General features: G+C 37.9%; 1 protein-coding gene across 2 annotated transcripts; it reads left to right on the forward strand.

Annotated features, from left to right (window-relative positions):
• The first annotated feature begins 1,725 nt into the window (after nucleotides 1-1,725).
• On the forward strand, nucleotides 1,726-12,440 carry LOC122783449 (glucosamine-6-phosphate isomerase 2). 2 transcript variants are annotated; one of them, XM_044048255.1, is made up of 7 exons: nucleotides 1,726-1,808; nucleotides 4,300-4,435; nucleotides 4,900-5,001; nucleotides 8,129-8,311; nucleotides 8,825-9,009; nucleotides 10,360-10,534; nucleotides 11,565-12,440. In XM_044048255.1, the coding sequence occupies exons 2-7, from the start codon at nucleotides 4,312-4,314 to the stop codon at nucleotides 11,621-11,623; spliced, it is 828 nt and encodes a 275-aa protein (XP_043904190.1). In that variant the 5' UTR covers nucleotides 1,726-1,808; nucleotides 4,300-4,311; the 3' UTR covers nucleotides 11,624-12,440. The 2 variants fall into 2 exon arrangements, with proteins under 2 accessions (XP_043904190.1, XP_043904191.1); XM_044048256.1 differs by lacking the exon at nucleotides 11,565-12,440 and adding an exon at nucleotides 11,002-11,380.
• Nucleotides 12,441-22,717: the final 10,277 nt, after the last annotated feature.

A 22,717-nucleotide genomic window follows, 5' to 3' on the forward strand; every position in this document is an offset into this window, starting at 1 on the left:
AATGTGTATATCTCACTTGGGCAACAGTCGGCCCTGGAGCCAGGCTATGCCCTCATAGGTTATCTCAAGTTGACTCTTACTCAGCTGACATGACAGATCGATGTTGTGATATTAGCAGTGGCATTGACCAAATTGGAGCTAAGATGAGAAATGTGGAAACAAGCAATGCCTCATAATGTTGCGTTTTTAAATAAGAGTAGGTTCAAAGTCTGAAATGGGGAGGTATATGATGAGACGGTGCTCAGAATCTGTCAATCCTTTCACAAGTCTACTGCAAATGCAGACCAAACATTTCAGTTATGCACATTGAAAGCAACAAGTAAAACTGCCAGACTTAATTTCAAATAGTCACATGAAAAAGTCATTTGTTATGAAAGTGCTTTAAATAATAAAAGTGGAATCATTCCCAACCTGCGGGCCACTCCCTTCCCCTCTGCCCATTCCTGTATGTAATACTACATGTGATGAGATATAACCGGTAATATTAAAATGGTGGATATGGCTGGGCACAGAAGAACCAGAGAGGAAACACAACCTAACCCTAGGCAGAGAACTTTACGACTGCAAAGTGGATTATGGGCCCCATCACAACCAGGACCCCCGAGCCAGCGCCACAGCAACCAATGCAGAGGGCTCCCGCTGAGGAAACACTGGAGTTCACAAGTAAAAACTAAGCTAAATGTAGATGCTAGTACTGCAATATAATACAAATAGAAAAAAAGTAGAATGCTAAATGTCAAAAACAAATGAGATAAATAAATGACATAAAAATAAATAAATGGATAAAAAAGTAACTAAGACATGAGGCAGTAAAAAGAAATGTGCTAATAAACCCAGAATAGAAAATGTAAGTCAAGATAAAAGGAAGGGGACATCATCTAAATATAATAATAATCTCATCAATAGTGATTTGTGTGTACAGATTTTCTGTGCATGTTTTTATCTAGCCATGGTAAATGTTTTTTGTAAATTGTGAGATGATGTATGCAGGTGCTTTAGTAGTTGTAGTGTATTCATTTTATTAGGTTAATATGAGTTTTGAGCCACAACTTTTATTTTATCTAGTACAGTATGTGTACACACACACTTATACAATATATTAGGTGTCATTTTCTGTGCAAAGTTAATTATTAATAATGTATTAATAATGAGATGCATTTTGTCCCTTCTCTCACTTAATACATTTGTCTGCAATATTTAGTTTAACCTGAAAAGTAAAAGTTTGTCACAAAAAAACCAAAAAGGAATGACAAACAGACAGACAGACAGACATTATTGATATCCCATTTGGCAAAAATGAAATGAAAGCAATAATCAAAAAAAGAATCACTAAAGAATGGAAACACAGCTGGGACAAATAATAATCTTGATCAGGGAGTAGGAAGTTTATTTTGTTTCTTAAAAGCACCTGGGCTGATAAACAGAGTTTAGTTGCCTTTTTCCTTTTTTGCTATTTATTTATTTATTTATTTATTTATTTATTCATTCATTCATTTATTTATTCGTATTTATTAATCGTTATTATTATTAATATTATTATTGTTATTATTATTGTTATCAATATTATTATCATTATTATTATTAATTTCTATTTATTCATTTTTTGGATGAGGAATAAGTCCTTTGTTCCACACTCCAACACAGTGGGTGGCGGTAATGCAACTTTCACCTGGTTGCTCTCGCCATAAAACGAAAGAAAGAAGTAGAAGACTTTGACGTAAACGACTGGTAGTTGGTCATGTGACCCAGTTGTCCGCGACCAAACGGATGTGTTTGCAACAGCTGACTTCTCTCCCAGACTTCTACAGGTAAAACCACTTTTAACCGTCACTTCAGTCATAGCTTCGTTGTCAGTTCAGTGTCCAGTCAGTGGAGCTAATGCTAACATTTAACGTGTCTTCACCACACTGAGCCTCTGTGAACTGTGAGCGACATTAGCATCACTCTGAAAACTCTGGCAAACTGAAGCGCAATCCAAAAGTTTCCTTTCTTCGCTGACGCGAGAGACTGGATGACTTGTAAAAAAAAAGGTCACTATTATGCAAGCATTTTGAATGAATTCATAAATTATATTAAGTGTTGGAGTGTGGTGTAATTACATTTACAGTGCCAGGTGATCTTCATCTAGTAATTAGGACATCTACTCACTGCCATGCTTGTTTAGCAGCATTGCTCTTTTATGAACGCATACATTAATATCCACTGTCTTTGTGCTGTGAACACATAGATGTACATACAAATCATGAGTCTGCGGTAAAAGGCACATTTGAACCTATTTTATTTTACACATGGACATGCAATTATTTTTTTTTTGTAAAGAAAACAATTATTTTACAGATACAGAGTCACACTTTTAAATGATCTAATGACAACTCTGACCCGTCAGAGGGCCTCAAATTCCTCAAAGTCCTGAATTACAGTTCTCCTGCCCTCTGATTGCTGATATATGCCTTAATCAGCCAAAACATCATCCTACAGCTTCACGGTTCTAGCATAGATTTTATTTTAGCGTAATGGTAAAGGCAAGGGAGTGCAGAAACCAAGCACCATTCAAGTGAGGGAAAATAAAAACTTTACATCACAAGTTTGGAGCAGCAATCACTTTATTTCAAGTGCAGAAGAGCAACTTATGGGTTGTACTGGCAATTTAAAGTTATTCAAACAAATAAAAATGAATGGGTGAGGTACAACCTGTCAAATATTACTCTCATGATTGAAATAAAGTGATTTTAGGGCAGAACAATGTTTTAGGTTACACGGTAGGAGCAGCAATCACATTATGGCATGTGCAAATGAGCATTTCATGGGTTGTATTGACATATTTAAAGTTATTCAAACAAGTAAAAAGGAATAGGTGAAATATAACCTGCCAAATATTTGCCTAATAAATGAAAGGAGAAAAAAAAACATTGGCGGAGCAATTGTCACATTTAAGTTGAGAATGGGGCGATTCATGCTTCTAAAGTTGTTTACGCCAGTGAAATTGATATGGTTAATGTATGCTAACATCATGATTAGAATCTAATGGAATGCTACTGGGGATGGTTTCCATGGGCTTGGCAGTTGCTATGCAGTGACTGACATCCAAGCGCCTTTGTTCTGCTCTCTTTGTGGCTGCATGTCGATGGTATTCCTGCTGATGTGCAATGGTCCTCTATTTTGTGTGTCGGCCGCAAATCGTAGCTTAAAGGGCTGATACGCTACCATGCGCTAGCTAGAACACTGAGTATGGGTATATTTACCCATATCTGATGTAAACAAGAAAATTTATTTTATTTTTAAACATAGTTGTAGAACTGATAGTAGTATTATTTAGTGATTTTCTTTGTCCTAGTTTTGTGATTATTTATTAGTTTTGATGGAGCCTCTAGTTAATATTGTTATTATTTTTTTAAATATTTAATGTAATACTGGAATAAATATAGATGACGTGTGCCTATGGATATTAGTCATGACTAAAATTCAAGCTTTACACAAATCCTTGGAATAGTAATAACACAACTGAATCATTTTAGTATTTTATTATAGAAGCATTTACTGAAAGCACAACACAAGCTGTGTGCAGCTGTCAACTTGTCAGAAATTCCATGGAGGGTATGAAATAGTGATGTGTCGTTCGTGAACGATACGTTCAAAATGAACTAATTTTTTGTATGACTCTGGAGTAATGAGTCGTCTCAGTGAGTGATTCGTTCATTTTCATGCAGTACCTTCCTTCGCCACATGATGGCAGGCAGCTGCGTAAGCTCAGCAGGACAGGACACAAGTCACTTTATTGTGGTGTGTATTTGCTTTGTTTCATATGGATTGAATAGCTTGTGGCATTTTGTTTATTATACTTTGTCAGCTGAAGCAAACGATGTTGCCTTCAGTGTTAAGTGTTTGAGAACCGCGCTTCTTTACAACGCCCACAAGAGGGCTACAGCGCCACCCTCTGTAAAAATGAACAAAATGAATGAAATGACTCAAAAAAAGATTAGTTCAATTTACTGTCCGAGAGTAAAAGATCCGAGTCAGTAAAAAGAGTCAAACTTCCCATCACTTGTATGAAAATGTGCTGCACATTAAATGCGCTTTATGATTGTGTGAATGGCAAAACTCTAGTGTAAAGCAGCTTTGAGAGGTTATCAAAACTAGAAATGTGTTCAATATAAATACAAACCATTTACCATTTATTCTTATGTGTAGCACTTACTACACGTACACTGTGGTTGTTTTTAAGTAATTTACAAATAAAGTTGTATTGGATGTTCATGTTTTTTCAAGCTGTTACGTAAGAAAATGTTGTCACTTGTTTAGAAAGCCATTGGAATGAGGCTGGTCATTCTGGAGAACTATGATCTGGCCAGTGAGTGGGCAGCGAAATACATCCGCAATAGAATCGTCCAGTTCAAGCCTTCTGCTGACAGATACTTCACTCTCGGCCTGCCCACAGGTGAGCTTGCTAATTATTATATTTATGGTTATATATAAAATAGTAGAAAATTGTGTAAAAATGTCATTGTTTCCCAAACCTGATGACAAAACAAAAAAACACACATTTAGTTTACTTTTTACTGCAGGGGCAAATAAACCAGAACACATTCACATTTAACAGGCTGAAATCAGATTCTGAATAACTTCTCTTTACCCCACACACATTCAGGTGGTACAAAACATTGCAGTATTATCTTAAAGAATATGAAATGTTAAGAGTTTGATGTGCAAATCAGCAAGGTTCTTATTGCACATAATATAACAATCTTTAAGAGATGGTGTATGCTAACTTATGAATTGATGATCAAAATAGTTGTTGATTAATTTATGAATAATTGATTGATTGTTGAAGCTCTAATTTCTGCAGTGCTGTTTTTAACACCAAGTGAAAAGTATCATCTCCGTGTCCTGTCTCCATCTCAGGGAGTACTCCTTATGGCTGTTACCAGAAGTTGATAGAATACCACAGAAGTGGGGACATTTCATTCAAATATGTGAAAACCTTCAACATGGATGAGTATGTAGGTGAGTCACAGGCTTTTACTCCTCAGCATAGAACTTTGTAACTTTGTGAGCAGCCCTGCTGTGTTTGAGAGAAAGTACAGTCGTCAACTGTGAGCTCATATGGACATTCTCAGTGAAAACATGGCTGCCAGAGGGAAGCCTAATCTACTTCAGCTTCAGTCCACGAGATTTAAGAATAGTTTGCATTGCCAACTGTGCTCATTGTTTTATCGACAGTATCACCTAACAGTTTATAAAACTGTGCGTAAGTACACCTGAAAAGTTGTCGTACGTAGGAAGCACAGGATTTGCTTATGCAAAAAAAAAATTCTGATTTATAAAACCAAGCACACATGCTTTTGTGGGCTTCAGGTAACGCCCATTATTGACCATAAATAGTCAGAAAAACCCAATAATCATTGATTGGAAGTGACTGGAAAATCATGGCAAACACAGAGAGAAGAGGAAGGTCACACAATCAGAAATCGAGGGGAAAAAAAAGATTTGATACAGTTTTTCCATCACAATGACTAAACAATGTGTCAGATGCTGTAAATACAAAGGTAATTGTTGCTGCTCCACAACAGCACACTTACAATTGTAAGAGCAGTGCGTTTAAAAACGTGACAAAATCCTTAAACCGTTAACCTAATATTCTAATCTAACTTTATTTCCATGCATTGGGAACACTGCACATTATATTCTTAATTGAAGCATGACAAAAAAAATAATAATAATTAACTACTTTAGATTTAGATAAATGAATATTGGGCTATAAAAAATAGCAGTGTCTGCATTTGTCTTTACAAACTTCAAATATTTACTGTATAAACTGAAAACTCTTTGGGATTTAGCATTCTTGTGAATCACTGAACTAATATTTAGTTGTACTGTTTGAGAACTGCTTCACATCTGTTCCAGCAGGATAATTTGACAACATTCCACAATTCCTCTGCATTTCTTGGTTTGACACATAATGATGATGATAATAATAATGAATTTAATTAAAACAGTGCTGTTTCTAATGACAGTTACATCATTCTTCACAATAAAAAAAAAATGTGGGAATTAAATTAAACTCAAATTTAAATATCAAACATCACATAATTATAGAAAAATCACTCTGATCTTCTAACCTAGATCCGTAATCTGTCCTACTGTTTAACTTATTTTTTCCAGAAAATGCGCCTCATTCCACGGAGTATTTAAAAATCACAGCATTTATTTGAAAATGTATTTTAATATACCGAATGCGCACGTATCAATCAAGCAGGTAATTGTTTAAAATACTTCTAGTCTGTGTGTGCGAATAAAATCTTGTTATAAGCAGTAATAATTTCATTGTAATAATACACAGTGGTGTCATTTTAAACAGTTTTTGGTTATTCATCCTTCTGCCATCAGAGTCACAGTTTCTCCTCTCTCCCGTAAATGTGCGTATGCATGGGTCAGAGTTTCCGTAAAAGACTGCAAGTTTCCCGTGCGTAGAAAGTGACATATGTAGTCTTTTGTGCTTATGCAAGCTTTATAAATGAGAATAAAAAATACTCGGCTCTCGAAAAGCAATACTGTCTATAACAAAATTTTACTGCTCAGGATGATCTATAATAAGTTTGACATAATTCTTTTATTTTTAATAAAAAATTCAAATTCATGTTGGTTGTGGTTTATTTTCTAGGCCTGAGGGTTTCTCCATTAGAGTATTATGGAGCTGTAGGGGAGGTGGAGCAGACACTCCCTGACTCGATTAAATCATGCTTCAGGACAGAGAATCCCTGGAATTAGAAGTCCTGGCATTTGGGTAGATACTTCAGAAGTGCACTTTCAAACACCTCACTGTGTGAATTTAAAAAGAGAAAGGTAGAAAGAATGAGAAATGAAAGCATGGTCATTTAGATTTGGGGAAAAAAAGGGAAAGAACTATTGATGGGTTTCCAGCTTTTCCATTTCTTTTCCATTTCAGTGTCCTCTGAAAGCTGATAGCTTTAGCCTGCAGCCACTGTTTGCACCACTCTGAACCTCCGACATACTGCTTGTCATTTGCATGTTTTACTGCGCATTCTGGAACAAAGCAATTTAGCACCATATTGAGAGAAAAAAACACGAGTCATTTACAAGTCTAATGTATTTGCCAACAAATTCCTCGTTTACGCAACTATGCTCTGAACACACTCGGTAAGCAGGGCTGTGGCCTATGGCTGTGTTAAGGTCCTGGGATACTTTGGCGCATCATGCACAAGCAGTAAAAAACATTTCAACAACAGAAGAAGTAGACGCCAAGGATGGTTATCTGCCTGACAGACCTTTCAGCTGATGAGCCACTTGAACCAGACCTCTGGTATTCCCTGCATCCAGATCAAGTCAGATACTACAGAACACTGTTGCTTGAGTATACCAGGGTCAGCAATATGTGACACGCACTACGGCACGTGGCATGTGTTCGGAAGTATACCAGGGCCTTTAGTGAGCACAGTGCTTTGTGGGAGTTGTTGTCATTCATCCACATGAGCCAAAAATTATTATTATTATTGTTCTACTACATTGATGACCCAGTTTTGTTAAACATTTCTTTCCAGTGATAAAATATTCCTTTAAATTTTTACAGTCCGTGCATTGTCAAGAATGTACGGAGCCCTGGAGGTGACATAGATGGTATTTATTTTTAAATTTTTTTAAAGCGCGCATGCCGTATAACTCGCACGTGCGAGATAGTAAAGCATTTGTACTACTTAGTATCCTAACCTCCAGGGCTCCGTGGTTTCCCGTTGTTTGAACAGATCTGAGTTTAAAAAAACACCAGAACAACAGCGTATCTGTCATTTTACAGATCGTCTCACTGGAGAAAGGTGATCATAATTGTCCGGCTGTTGTCTGTTTTGATTCAACAAAGTGTTTGGACCCGGAAATCATATTTTGAAAGGATGTTACGTGAGATTTAATAGCCGGATATACACGTAAACACAGGATGTTTACAATTGATATGACAAAAAAATGGCATTTACTACTAACCATCTAAAGCCATTACCCTAAGGACCTTAACAATTGTATTGTCACAAATTGTGATATAGTATTTAGGAAAATAAATGCGGAGTTAAGTTAGCTTAAATGAAGGTTTTGGATGTTTGTTTGATTGTTGATTGTATTATAGGTCTCCCACGTGCTCATCCAGAGAGCTACCATTCCTACATGTGGAACAACTTCTTTAAGCACATTGACATTGACCCAGCCAACGCTCACATCCTGGATGGAAATGCAGAGAACCTAGAGGCTGAATGTCAGGCCTTTGAGCAGAAGATCACTGAGGCTGGAGGAATCCAGTTGTTTGTAGGAGGTCAGTCACATGATTGCTTTTTTGTAGGTTTGGTCTGCTGTAGTCACCAGGAAAACAGAGGCTGATGTCAGTAATGGTCCATTTCCACTGTAGTTTCAGCTCGACTTGCCCAGTTGCACACTTGCACAGTTTTGGTTGGTTTACCACTACAAAAATAATACCTACTCAACGTGGGCGGAGTCATCACTGCATGGCTACAAGAAGCTGCCGTGACTTTGTTTACACGAGACACCCACAATAGAGTGACTAGTGACTTGTTAAGCAGTTGTTTTCAGTGTAACTGAATCATTAGAATCAGTTATTTCAAAATATTTGTTCAGTACTTCCTCCACGCATAGTACCTCCTCAGCTTGCTTGGAACCTCGCCAGAGCAGGTACTAAAAAAAAGTACCAGGTACTATGCAAGTGGAAATGCAACTTAACCCTGCAGTGCCGATTCTAGTCGAGTTGAGCCGGTGGAAACATGTTGTGTTTCATGTCTTTGTGTCAAGTAAAACTTCTCTTTCTGTGCAGGTATCGGCCCCGATGGTCACATTGCATTTAATGAGCCAGGATCCAGCCTCGTTTCCAGGACCAGAGTGAAAACCCTGGCCAAGGACACCATTGTGGCCAATGCTCGTTTCTTTGACAATGACCTCTCCAGGGTTCCCACCATGGCTCTCACTGTGGGTGTTGGAACTGTCATGGATGCCAAAGAGGTCAGACTGACTGACAATTAATTCCTCCATTGTGCTCCAGTAACAATTTGATTGTTTTCAAGATAGACTTTACTTTATGTGCTATTTGTGGCTAGTAATGTTATTTGTTGACCCAGGTTTAGTGTACAGTATTAAAATAAAACATTGGGATAAAATCAGCTTATCAGATTTTGCCCCAGAGCGGTTGCTCTCACCGCTACGTGAAGCAGGGTGTGAGCAGCTCCTCATTAGACAGCTGGAACTCGTTTCAGATTCCTCTACCAGACCACACCCCCTGGCGTTGGGTGGAATTAGCTTCAGAAGAGGGTGTTTAGTTATGGAAACTTAATTGCTTAGTAGTAACAGTGCAATTCTGTATGATCTTTGTTGTAGAAGGACATCTTTGTCTGTTAGGAGCCACAGAGCTTTCATGCTTTTTGAATTTTCATTAAATGATCTGAAAGTACTTTAATAAGTACTTTAACAATATGCACCCAACTGCAGGCGCATCTTAGGTAAGTGCAGTATACACGAGTTGTGCAGTGCACTCCATGGTCATTTAGCACATATACTGTAACGTATCATGATCATGCAAAGTAATGAAATATGCCACCAACTGGGGAAATTGTGATTAAAATAAAAGCAGATACATTTTGTTACTTATATGATGTAATGGACCATTTGTAATTTTGTTGATACCTGGGAATAAAACTGGATGGGAAAATTGGTGAATTTACAAGTTCTCCTAAATCATCTCTAAACACAATTTAACCCTCAAGAGTTCCTTTAAAAAAACGTCCTCATTTGTTCCTAGTGGCACAAAACGCCTCCTTGCTTTAAACTGCTGTAAAAATATTATATGTTAATATTTTTTTCCACTTTAAACGAGTCAATCAGTTAAAGCAACTTCAGCCTGAAATATACATATAAAACCCTTTAAAGGCCATTTTGTTTTCACAACTCCACTGTTTTTTTATTAAAAATCTACAATAACTTCCATAAAATATATTTTAAGGAGAATTTGATAAGTATTATTAGGCCCTGGGATGGGTCAAAGATTAACAGAAACATTGATTTTGATGCCTTGTTATTTTTTTTTTTTTCAGTATCAGATTTTTTGGAAAAGCTCTCTAATTTGTTCCAAATGGCAGAAAATGCCACCTTCCAAAACCTGCTGTAAAAATATCATATATTAATATTTTTTTCCACTTTAAATGAGTAAATCTTTTAAAGCTACTTCAGCCTGAAATATACATATCAAATATTAATAATATTTTTGAGAATGCGTTTGTATGAATGTTTCCTGCATGAGAGCCAATGTTTCTACCTCGGTGGCTCAGTAGTGTACCTCTGCTCTTTTCTGGTGCACAGGTGATGATCCTGATCACAGGAGCTCACAAAGCCTTCGCTCTGTACAAAGCCATAGAGGAGGGAGTCAACCACATGTGGACGGTGTCAGCCTTCCAACAGCACCCACACACCATCTTTGTCTGTGACGAGGACGCAACACTGGAGCTGCGAGTCAAAACTGTCAAGTACTTTAAAGGTACCTGCATATGCAAAACGAAATGTGTTTAATACAATAACAATTCCAGTAATGTAGCAATGCACTGACAGCAGTCGTACAAAGTGATAGCTCAGGTGTGAAGAAGATGTTGACTACTTTAGCTTTTCTGACTGGAAAGTTTGTCTCGCCTTGTAAACCACTCACACCCTGCACCAAAGCCCATAGTGAAAAATAGTTGTTTTATGTTAAACACTGCTGCCTCCATCATTCATATGTGTTATTCAGATTTACCTCACTGACACAAACTGACCACATGACGATCCTGTTGAGCTAAAAACACAGATTTTTTCAGGACAGTCAAGGTTACATTTTCTCTCATCAGAGAATAAAACTTTTTTCCACCTTTTAATGTCTCATGTTTGGTGCTCTCGTGCAAACTCCAAACGGGCAATTTTGTGCTGTTGAAGGCGAGGAGGCCTTTGAAGACGTTTTTTGTTCTCTCGCAGATGCCGTCTAATGGTTATGGGACTGCAGTTGGCACCAGTGACAAGCTTAATTTGGGCCGAGGACCGTCCCGTGTCTTGACGGACAGCCATTTGGATCCTTTTTTGGGTCTACCACTTTTTTGTTCCATAACCCTCAGGATCTTTTAAGAAGTTTAAAATGACTGTCTTACTGCGTCCAACCTCAGCAGCAATGGCACGCTGCGAGAAGCCTTGCTGATGCAGCGCAACAATCCGAGCGCGTTCAAAGAGAGAAAGCTTCTTTGCCTTCAGGAAGTCATGACAGAGTCGATACCTGACAGAAAATGGCACAGAATCCGCATCAGATTTAGGCTTTTAAAGGCTGTGGTCTTAAACTTTTGATCAGCTGATGAACAGCCTTTTTCAGTTTAATGGTTGTTTGCAATATATTGCTTTTTTTTGTCTCACTCCCATTCTTCTTTTTGCATTTTGAAGAACTACTTAGAACCTTCTTAAGATTCTACAGTGCAAAATGTAAATTCTTGCAATTTTTCAACTGGTCTTAAAATTTTGATCAGGAGTGTATTTGATTTTCTTTATTGTAGGTTTGATGCATGTTCATAACCAGCTGGTGGACCCAGTTATGAGTATGAAGGACCAATGAAAGAGCGATGGCCAAGGAGGAGAACTGAAGAGGGACAGCCTTTTAACTCTGGTACTCCTGAGAAACTCAGATCCTCAGATTCCTGATTTAGTTTATTCTTTATGATGATTGTTGCAGTCACTTACACATTGGGAAATGTTCTTTGTGTCGTTGTTTTCTTTCTATTAAGAGAAGTTGTTAAAAGTGTGCCTTCTTCATTGTTTGGTGTTAGAACTCTGACTTTGACACAAAAATCAGGAAACATGAAACCTTAGTATAAAATAAACTCTAAATGTGTATACTTTGAAATTGATTAAATATGTCTCCAGTTAACATCCACACCGCAACATCTTTGTTTTAAAAAGAAAAAGATCTGCATTTCAGCTCTGTATCAGAAGTGAATCTGCATCCATAATACCAGTTTTGCGGTTGCCTCTCTGTTGTTACCTTCCCCACATTACATTACATGTCATTTAGCAGATGCTTTTATCCAAAGCAACTTACAATAAGTGCACATATATGGACATAAACATCTTTCTGAAGGAGAATCATCAAATAACAAAGATAGACGGGAAGGTCTGTCACTTCTCAGGCCAGCCGTCAGTCATCACAGGCATAAAATCATCAGACTTTAAGCCTTCATCACTCCAGGATGACAGCCATAACTGTAACAATCTTAAAATGAAAATGCCGTAGTGTGGATCTATTTAAATGAATTCATGTTTGGTATAATCTCCCCTGTGGTCTACATACTTTTTCCTTTGGTGTTGCAGCTGTTGGATGCACTTGGTATAGACTCATTTATCAATAAAGTCAATAAAGTTCTCAGCAGCAGGTATTTCCACTGTATGGACTGCTTTTTTGTCTCTGGCTCAAAGTGGTGGATCCAACACACATTCAAAATAACCAGCATCTGCTTTAAAATGTGCCAAGCGAGCATCATCTCCTAATTTAGCAACCATGTCGGCATGAATGTCCTTGGGGGGCTAACCCCTGTTTCTGCAGATATTGGCTGACTATGGTGCCAAATTTTGCCCATGTTCACAAAATCTCTCATTCTAATTTTCAGTCCCCAATTAGCTATGAAATAGTATCATGAAATGTTGAATTTAATTTGCCAAGTTCTATTATTGTAAACCACTCTGTGGAGACATTGAAGCTACTGTTCTGTTTTCCGCCTCATTTGTCACTGAGGTAAATCTGAACAAAGGCTTTCTAACACTGAAGTCATAAAATACCGCACTTGGTGGAAAAGGGGCTTAAATGCCTAAATAACTTAAGCATTCATAGATTTTATTGATCCATTAATTATGGATTGTTCACATTTTCTTTTACTTGTGTCCCCTCTGAAAGACATTTTCAGCGGATTTGATTACCTTATTTAACCCATGCTGTGATAGACTAATGTAATGAAGCATACAGGTGCATCTCATTAAATTACAATATTGTGAATTATTTCAGTAATTCAACTCGAATAGTGAAACCCCATATTATTTAAATTCAATGCACACAGACTGAAGTATAGTTTAAGGCTTTGTTTAAACACAGTTTCTTGACTGTGAAGTACAAATTTGGCAAAAAAAAGGCATTAATTATTGATTAAAAGGCGATTAATCAAGATTAATTACAGAAAATTGTGTGATTAATTAGTTATTTTTCTTTAATCGGTTGACTGCCCTAATATATACATATTATATATACAGTATATACATATACAATGACAGAGAAACTTTAATATAAATCTAAAAATCAAAGTTAACCCTGTAACACACATTGTTAAAAATTTGCCAGGTGTATTTTTGAGTGTTTTAAAATTATTATTATTTTTTTTAGTCCATTGTAAAATATAAAGTAAAAAACATGAATCTTCAAATTTTTTCACATCATTTGAAGCATGAGGCTTTAAATGTGTGCTCTGACTGATTTCCATCACAATGACGTCATGTTTGCCATAATGGCACATGGATGCTTTTCCTGATCAAGGGCACTCCCACTAAACCCCGCCTCCCCTCTCTCCACACAAGCTTTGAGGTGGTAAGTTTGCGTGGGTGTGTGGGCATGTGTGCACGCACATGTCTTCAACGTGCACGTTGCATTTACAGTGTGACAGAATGCGTAAAAGCGCAGCTCGCTTTCAAGTGGCACCTTTTCCATGCCCTCCTGTCACCTGGATTTTTTTCCCCAAACTTTCAGAGCACCAAATTTTCAAAAGGACTGTCCCTAAAGCACCTTGACATCTAATTGTGGGTTCCCCACAGCTTCCACACGCTAAAAATGGTCATTGAACCCGAGCATGATGTGCTACATTGGACCGATGAAGAGTACTTCCCGGGGGCCGTATAGTGTCTCACCAGCACCACCGATATTCTGATGGTGGGAAAGAGGTGACACTGGTGGACCTTTTGTGGAAATCTAAAAACGGAGAGATCTGGGCACCCACAAACCCCCTGACGCTACAGTCCAAGCCTCCAGGCGCAGAACTAACTCCAGGACCCACCCGCTATGCCGTGGCCATAATTAGTGTAATTATTTTTCCATTGCATCAAAAATCAGTCCAGGGAATCTTGCCATGACTCTCAGGAGGAGGGCATCCTTCTGCAAAGGGTCTGGAGTCTGACCTGCATCTCAGTGGTCTCGCAGAACCTGAATCCTCTGCTGGCTCTCAGGAGGTGTACATCTCCCCCTAACCCCTCTGCCTCTTCCTCCCCCTGAAACCTGCTGTGATTCAAACTCTGAAGAGCCTGAGGTTGAGGCGTATTCCGGACAAACATATTCCTGAAAAACAGAAGAAATAAGTGCTATTCAACGGCGAACGTATTACAACTTTCCTAATTTAAGACACAGCCCCTCGAAGTCAGACTAATACAAAAATCGAGAGGTCAGCAGTAGTGGCTAACAGGAAGGTAATAACTGTTTGTGGTTTTTATGCTTGCCAACAATGATTAATACAATATTCCATACGGTCTAAAGTATCTGAGCATCACAATCAGGTTTTGGAGGCCTTTCTCTGCTGATACATAAGGAAAGAGTATATGAAATTAAATTCTTGGTGTGATCCTAGACCACAAAATCTGTTAGAAAGGGGCCATCAGATGAAAATGTAACACAGGATATAGAGACCACACAAATGAACTCTTCTTAAAAATACAAGATCTAAAACAGCGCCAATAATATGAAGAAATATATTACTTCCAAATAAAATAAAGACGCTGTTTTCAGAGAGATAAGGGGGATATCATTTAAGAACATGCCAAGAAGAGTGTCAGAACAGTTATTTGTACTAGCTTCCTGCGTTCCTGTGCTCTGGAGGTGTAGTTTCAGAGGTCTGAAGATAGGGGCTAAAACACCAGCTAGTTTCCTTTTTGGCTGCCTGCTTCCTAATCTATACCAACACAACAGAGATATATGGAGAGGGGGCAAAGCCTCAAACTATGTGTGGATCTATGAGAAGAACTCCACAACAGTTACCCTTTTAGAGTTGGTGTGCATTGATTATTTGCATTTTTGAAGCCGGTTGTGAAGGTATATTCCAATGGCGCTTGATCATTTCTCTAGATTTGCTCAGACATATCGACCAAGAACAAAAGTGGAAAGACAGCAGCTGAGCTCACCGACAGTGACCTTCTACCAAACAAACTGTTTCAAACACTGCAGCAACTGTGTGGAGTGGGCCACTCGAGAACAACGACCTACCACTCACAAGGCAAATCTAGCTGATCAGTTAAATCGCATGAGAACATTGACTGAAAGCAAGAGATGTCTGATAATAACATCCACAATATCATGCACAGTAGTGTTATTCCCATTATACGTCTTGGCTATATGAACGAGCCGTCCACATTCTCTACTTGCTTGGCACATCCACAAAGAGCCAAAGGCATGATGGGAGTAACACAGTGACAGCTGCTGAGTAAGAAGAACTGTTGTGTTTACTGTGATATTTAAGCACTCAATATAAAATATTTTGATACAATGCTATATTTAATATTTAGTATATTTGTAATGCATTTTAAAAATGTTGATCCGCCTCAGCTCATCAATTCACAGACATACTGTATATAAAATAGATCTATAGAAAATAGCCAGTAGCCACTCAATTATGTGCATATTTGTACATTAACAGCCTGTTTGAATCATAGTACAGAAACAACACTAGTTAAAGTTAGTAATGACCTTCTCTTGGTCTCAGATAATGGTCTAGTCTCTTTACTTGTCCTGTTAGATCTTAGTGCTGCATTCAACACCATTGATCATCATATTCTATTGCTATGACTGCCTTCTGCTGGTTTAAATAATACTTATTTGATAGATTCCAGTTTGTTCGTGTTAATGATAATGCCTCATTGCAAACAAAAGTTAATTGTGGAGTTCCACAAGGCTCAGTGCTTGGGCCTATACTTTTTACCTTTTACAGTATATGCTTCCTTTAGGGAACATTATTAGAAAGCACAACATACAGTTTCATTGTTATGCAGATGACACTCAGCTGTATTTATCAATGAGGCCGGATGAAATAAATCAGGTTGTTCAAAACTGAGGTCACTATTAGGGATGGATATTGATAAGAATTTAATGATTCCGATTCCATTATGGATATTGCTTATCGATCCAATTCCTTACTGATTCTCATTGGGTGAGGGAAGTACAAACTTGTTTGTTTGTTTTAACTCTCTTCTCTAACTATCTGATTTTCACATTAATTAGTCCAGACAAAAACTTACACAATGAGCTTTTTAAGCCCAACTGCTATTATGTGCCATAAAAATTAAAAACACAGACTTCTCGGTGACATTCGTTAATCCTCGCCTCGGTCATTTATTCTTCCCTGCCTCTGTGAACGGAGTAGCTAGAGGTGCACGAGAGCAACTTGCTGCAGCCTCTGAGTCAGCCAGACTCTGGCCGTCATCATCATCATCATCATCTTAATTTGATGGACAATGACATTGGAGATTATTCTTATAATAAAAGTTTACCCAATGAAATGGCGCTCACATTAACTAAGTAGACGGGCCCTGTCCTGCCTGGAGAGTTGAAAGTAACCTTCAGCATTAATAACGGATGGTGCCCCGTTAGCTCCGCTGCTGCTTGACTCTGCTGCTTGTCTTAAAATGTGTCTGGAGGGAATCTTTAATCATTTCAATAGTCATTTAAGCTGATGAATATGCATTTGGTACAAATCATGACCTGTCGTGGCGCCACAAGGGGAGTTTATGGCTCATCAAATTATTAGCAGAGAAACATGTTGGACTATTGCTGTTATTTCAGAACCATGGACTGTGCTATTTGTTGCGTAGCCTTGTGTGTAGGATAAGAAGCTGCCCTACAGAAACACAGAGCGGTGGAGACAGCTGTTTGCAGCACCTCCCCCTGCAGAAAGAGAATGTGTATAAATTGAATTGCATAATTAAATGAATGTTTTTTTTTCTCCTTTTCTTTAAAAAAAAAATCTTGTTGCTGACATTTGTCTCCTACAGCAACAGCAAGTCAATTACACCACATCATTTTCCAGGCACTGCTTTATTTTCTCACAGTGTATTGCGTTATCAGTCACGATACATTATGAGCTTTTACAGAGAATGACATTGTACACTGGTGATAGATGTGTTTATATGGCTTGAGCTGAATTTTATAACAAAGCACTGTTTGCATTAACTTTGCTACCAGTTCACATGGTTGTCAGTGTTGGACTGAAAAATATAGCATTGAAGATGAATGTGTCTGGCATGTCGTTTTACGTGTGTTTGAGCACATTCAAATGAAACATTTTAGGTACACTTTACAAAGATTGAAACGTGATGTGAACTTACATTTGACATTTTTGTAAGGACAGATTTTTGAAAACAAAACGTTTTGAAGCCAAGCCAGTGGAGTGCTGAAGCTGAAATTAAAAGAGGGCCAACAGACGACATCAGCACAAACCTGATGACATGGTTTTATGAAAATTTACACAGAATACAGACAGAATAAGACAGTTAGCAATGTAGATTCAGAAATTACATCCTGGCAAACATTCTCTGAAAAACAAACAGTGATCGCATTTAATTGGGTTGTAGTTAATCCTTCAAATAGCAATCAATGCATTTATTTAACAACAATATGATACTACATTACACTTCCATGTGCACAGCCATGATGAGAATCAAGCAAATCATTTGCAAACCATGTATTTACAGAATTTGGTTTGGGCACAGTAGCAATAGGTGCTATTAAAATGCTACGTAACAAGAATATTCCTCATTTGCAAATGTTCGTTAAGCTGCATTTGTTTTTGTTATTGACAACTTAGGAATAATGTAACTGTGGACGGTAAAACTTGAGTAGGAGCAGTATCACAGGTATAATAGCGGCGAGAAGCAGGAGGAGCTCTTGTGTGATGGACGATTATTACACATGGAGATGAATGTCTGTGATTTTATACAGCACTGGGATGTCAAAGGAAACATTTCAATGGGACTATGAAGTCCATCTAAATGAACATACATTTAGATTTTAATGACCTTGCACATCGTTGGATATTTAAAAAGTGGCCTGCTGTAATATCTCATTTTAAAAAGACAGAGTTTGGCTGGTTTATACAAATGAAGGCATTGTTTTTAAAGGTTAGGTGGGACAAAACACAAAAGCAAATGAACCAGTTGGACTCTAATGTATCATATAAATTCTGTATATGATCAATCATGACCGTGATGCATGGTCTGACACTGCCAGGCCCTGTATATAAATGTGCTGCGTTAAAATGGGGTTCTTTACTGTGAACACAAGGTGAGGTTTTGCATATTACATCATTCAAACACTTGCAGTCATATTCATGGCCTGTTAAATCGAAGTCTTCAGAAAGCTCCGAGTTCAGGATTTCATGTATAGGATGTGAGTTCCATGAGTTCCGCCTGGCTAAAAATGTGTTGAGCAAGCAGTGAGATAAGACCAGGGTTAGTATTTTTCAAGATAGGGAACTAAAAGTCCAAAATGACTCAGAGTTAGCGTTTCCCCTTGTGGTGATTTGATGAGTCTGTAAGAGTAGAATGGGAGGCAGAGCCTTTAGTTACCAGGCTCCTCTCCTGTGGAACCAGCTTCCAATGATAGTTCGGGAGGCGGACACTCTCTCTGTATTTAAAGTTAAACTTAAAACTTTCCTTTTTGATAAAGCTTATAGTTAGAGCTGGTTCAGGGAAACCTAACCCATCTCTTAGTTATGCTGTTATAGAACTAAACTGCTGGGGGATTTTCCTGTGGTACACGCACATTCACTCTCTCACACTCAGCATTTGATTATGACTTTTTATATGTCATTAACCTTGTCTCTTTCTCTCCCTAGTTTGTGTCTTTCCTTCCTTCCCTCTCTCTCTCTCTGTATTCTCATCATGCAGGTTGCAGGATCAAGATCCAGTTTCCGAGGCTACGCTCATCGTCACCATTATTATTATTTTGTAATTAAAAAGTCGATATCAGTAACTGTATAAACTTGTAACCTGATACAGTTGTTGTGTATCTGCTGCTGGTCTCCCTCTCTCTCTTCTGTCTCTCCCTCATCTCCCTCTTGTCCTTTCTCTCCCCCCATTTTCTGTCCCCCACCTCTCCACTATCCCCCATTTTTCCTTTCACCCCAACCGGTCGAGGCAGATGACCGCACATCTCTGAGCCTGGTTCTGTCAGAGATTTCTTCCTGTTAAGAGGGAGTTTTTTTCTCTCCACTGATGCCTAGTGCTTGCTCATTGTGTGAACTGTTGGGGTTCTCTGCTCTCTTTGATGTTGTCTATGTACAGTGCCTTGAGATAATGTATGTTATGATTTGGCACTATACAAATAAATTGAATTAAATTGAATTGAATGAGTATAAATTAAATGTCTGTTTTCATGACTGACCAGCTAGAATAGGCATGATAGGTTAGGTCTTGTATATGCATGCTCATCCGTGACAACCAGTGCTGTTCAAGTATTGCATATTGGACCTTTAACCTTCACCATTTGACACATTTTAATTTTTTATTTTTATATTAGGATTTATCACACCCGGTTGAAATACTTTTCATGTTTGCATAGATTGATGTTGTCCAGATATTTCCTGTATGAAACTATCAACATAATGAGACTTAGCAATGAGGAAATACAGTTTTATAGGTTGTTTTGTGTACTTTTGTGGACATGACATTTATACAGAACTCAGTTTCTTTGGTGTCAGTGAACCAGTCGTATCTGCAGTCATATCATTGGCCCATTTTAGTGTTTCCCTCACCTCGGTATCTGTGTTGTATGAGATGATAAACTGTAAATGATTTATGGAAAAAAAATGTATCTAAATATTAAAAATTAAGCAATGATAGATATTGAACATACTTTTAAATAATTTAATACATTTTATATATATATATATATATATATATATATATATATATACACACATACATATACATATATATATGTATAATTTCTTGTTGTTCATTTGCTAAAGCACAAATACCCTCTGGTGTCATAGATTGTATATGAAATACCTCGTGACTTGAATGCCATTATACTCCCTGTACTGGACAGAGGAGGCAGTAACTATGATGTATTCAGTAATACTGTAAATGTATACATTATATTTTAGTAATAGTACAACAGTAGTTTCCTCACTCACAGCAGCCACTTACTTAACTAATTACTTATTATGTGTTCCATTTACAGTGGAACTCGGGAGTCGGACCTGGAGTTCATCGTGTTCCAGATGAGTTAGTAATGTTAGTAACAAGTCAGTAATGATGATGGATTGATGTTGGAATGATGCCACAGTCTGCTTTGCTGTGTCAACTATAGTGAACTGAACGAATGGCATGATTAGGTGACGGGGTCTTAAATGCAGGGGAAATGACAAAACAGCACAAAGATTTAACCTCATCTTCTCGTCTCATATGTAATTCAGAGAAAAATTGTGAACGTCATATTTCTGGACAACTTTCAGACCCTTTGTTTACTGTATTTCTTTGTGTGTATGAAGCTGTAATTTAAAATCAAAGCTCTAAGGCTTTCATATAAATGCTCCCACATCATACTAACTCTATGCGTTTCATAGCTGCCATTCAAACTCTATTGAAATATACAGGAATTCCAAGATATTGCTGGAAATGTGGCAACACATTTTTAGTTGTGTATTTTATGATTGCAAATCACCTTTTCACAAAGTAAGAGTCATTAACACATGCAACACAACAGGAGGGAATTCAAGTCATTTGTGCACCATATAGTAAAGGACAACGAAATGTGCTGCTGGTAACATCAACTATCACTGTTCATTAAAATTCGCCATTTGACACATTTTTCAAATTCCTTCCATGCAGTAAAATTTGAGCCTCACCTCACTTGTTAGAAAACTGTGAAATGTTGCCTCAAAAAATAAAACCAAATAAAACAAACGAGTCATAGAGTCTTAAAAATCCCTCAGAACTCACTATTGATCTCTTAAAGGCATTTGCACACCAACAACAGTATGAATAAGCAGCACAAATTCAGAGGCGAAGTGGCATGTACCCTCATTATTCACATCAACTGTGTCAAGGACCAGAACAATAAAAAATGCTTGATGGAGTGAAAATAAATACCTGAGTCCAGAAACACTGAAGAATTGAGGAGACCATGACGCATTATAATTTGTTAGACGTGTAACTGGTTACAGTACCTGGCTAGAAGCAAAACATTGACAAGCCAAAAAAAATTCAAGCTGCATCCTGCTTACATACAGGAAAGGAAACATCTCAGGAGAACAAATGTGTTTGGTGTGCAAAACCTCACATTTCAAGTGACTTTTGAAATCCATTAGAGCTATTGCACTCTTAGGCGAGGGAACATAACACTCCATTTGATATTACAGCTACAAATTCCAAAAAAACATATTTTTTTGCATCGCAAAATGATATCTAGGATGGAAGCAAAGAGAAGCATTTGCAATATCTCATCTGCATAGCCTGGAGTTTGACTTGTGCAAACATTTCTTGGGTCAGAGCTGCTATGGTTCTAGTTGCTTAGTATGAATCCACATTCAAAGTTGCTTCTGTCATGATAATCATTTCCAAACATTACAAAATGTGTTAAATATACCTCTGCAAGTGCAACTGACATTCTTAGCCAAAGCTAAAATATACTACTATGGGTGATGTTAGCTTTTAGTCAAAAGACAGGCAGAACATGCTACACAAAAACTTTGACCTACATGAGTTTTAATTCTTCATATGTTTCTCTTTGTTTATCAGTAATGAATGAGCACAAGAATGCTCCATTAACACTGGACATGAAGCAACTGGGGGCAACTTGCCTGTAGCTAATGCTAAAGCTAGCCAACAGCCAACATCCAAGCAAAATATTTGTGATAAACAGCTTGAACCAAGTGATACAGCTGTTTTTATTATTTACTGGTTAGTCCAGCTTCCTTGCTCACTTTCTGCCCTGAGCCCCATTTGGCCATTCTCACCATAGTCTGTATTTTATTTAAATTACATAGACTATTGGTTCCTCCTAGCCTGAGTGATCCAAGCAGAGTGTGCCAGCAATTTCACTCTGCAGACACACACACACACACGAGTGACTAGTGACTTTACACCAGACTCCTGTAGTTGTTGAAGATTAACCCACCTTTTTAGGATTGTTAAGTAGTTTTAACTGATCTACAGTTCTGCACTGTTTTGGCTTGATATCTGTCCACACGTCTCCGGAGCACAACTTCCTACTCCACAGACTACAGCGGCAGCGGCGCTGTCCCTAAATAAATGATGGCGTTGTCCCTAAATACACCAGACTCCTCTGTCAAATATAGCAATTTCCCTGGTAGTTGTTGGAGATTAACCCACGTTTTTAGGATTGTTAAGTAGTTTTAAGTGATCTACAGTTGTGTGTGGGACGTCTCTTCCTGTGACGGCACTGTGGCCAATCAGTGGCCGGCAGTCTGACCAATCATCGCATAGTGCCACGCTTTTGGAACCTCACCTGAGCAGGTACTGAAATTAGTACCTGGTACCAGATACTACGCTAGTGGAAACGCTACTTAAACCGTGCTGTGGCGAGGCGAGTAGAGATTGAAATACGCCAAAAATTTCTAGATAGCCATCACACCTAGAAAACTACAACAAGCACGTTTGTTGACACATT

The sequence above is a fragment of the Solea senegalensis genome, linkage group LG16 (genome assembly GCF_019176455.1).
Source record: "Solea senegalensis isolate Sse05_10M linkage group LG16, IFAPA_SoseM_1, whole genome shotgun sequence".
Classification (NCBI taxonomy): Eukaryota; Metazoa; Chordata; class Actinopteri; order Pleuronectiformes; family Soleidae; genus Solea; species Solea senegalensis.

What these genes read in the sequence shown, in the direction of transcription:
- LOC122783449 (XM_044048255.1), top strand. Translation starts at nt 4,312, where the DNA reads ATGAGGCTGGTCATTCTGGAGAACTATGATCTGGCCAGTGAGTGGGCA. An exon ending in CACTCTCGGCCTGCCCACAG is followed by an intron (nt 4,436 to 4,899) that starts GTGAGCTTGCTA and finishes TCTCCATCTCAG; the next exon opens with GGAGTACTCCTTATGGCTGT. An exon ending in AATCCAGTTGTTTGTAGGAG is followed by an intron (nt 8,312 to 8,824) that starts GTCAGTCACATG and finishes CTTTCTGTGCAG; the next exon opens with GTATCGGCCCCGATGGTCAC.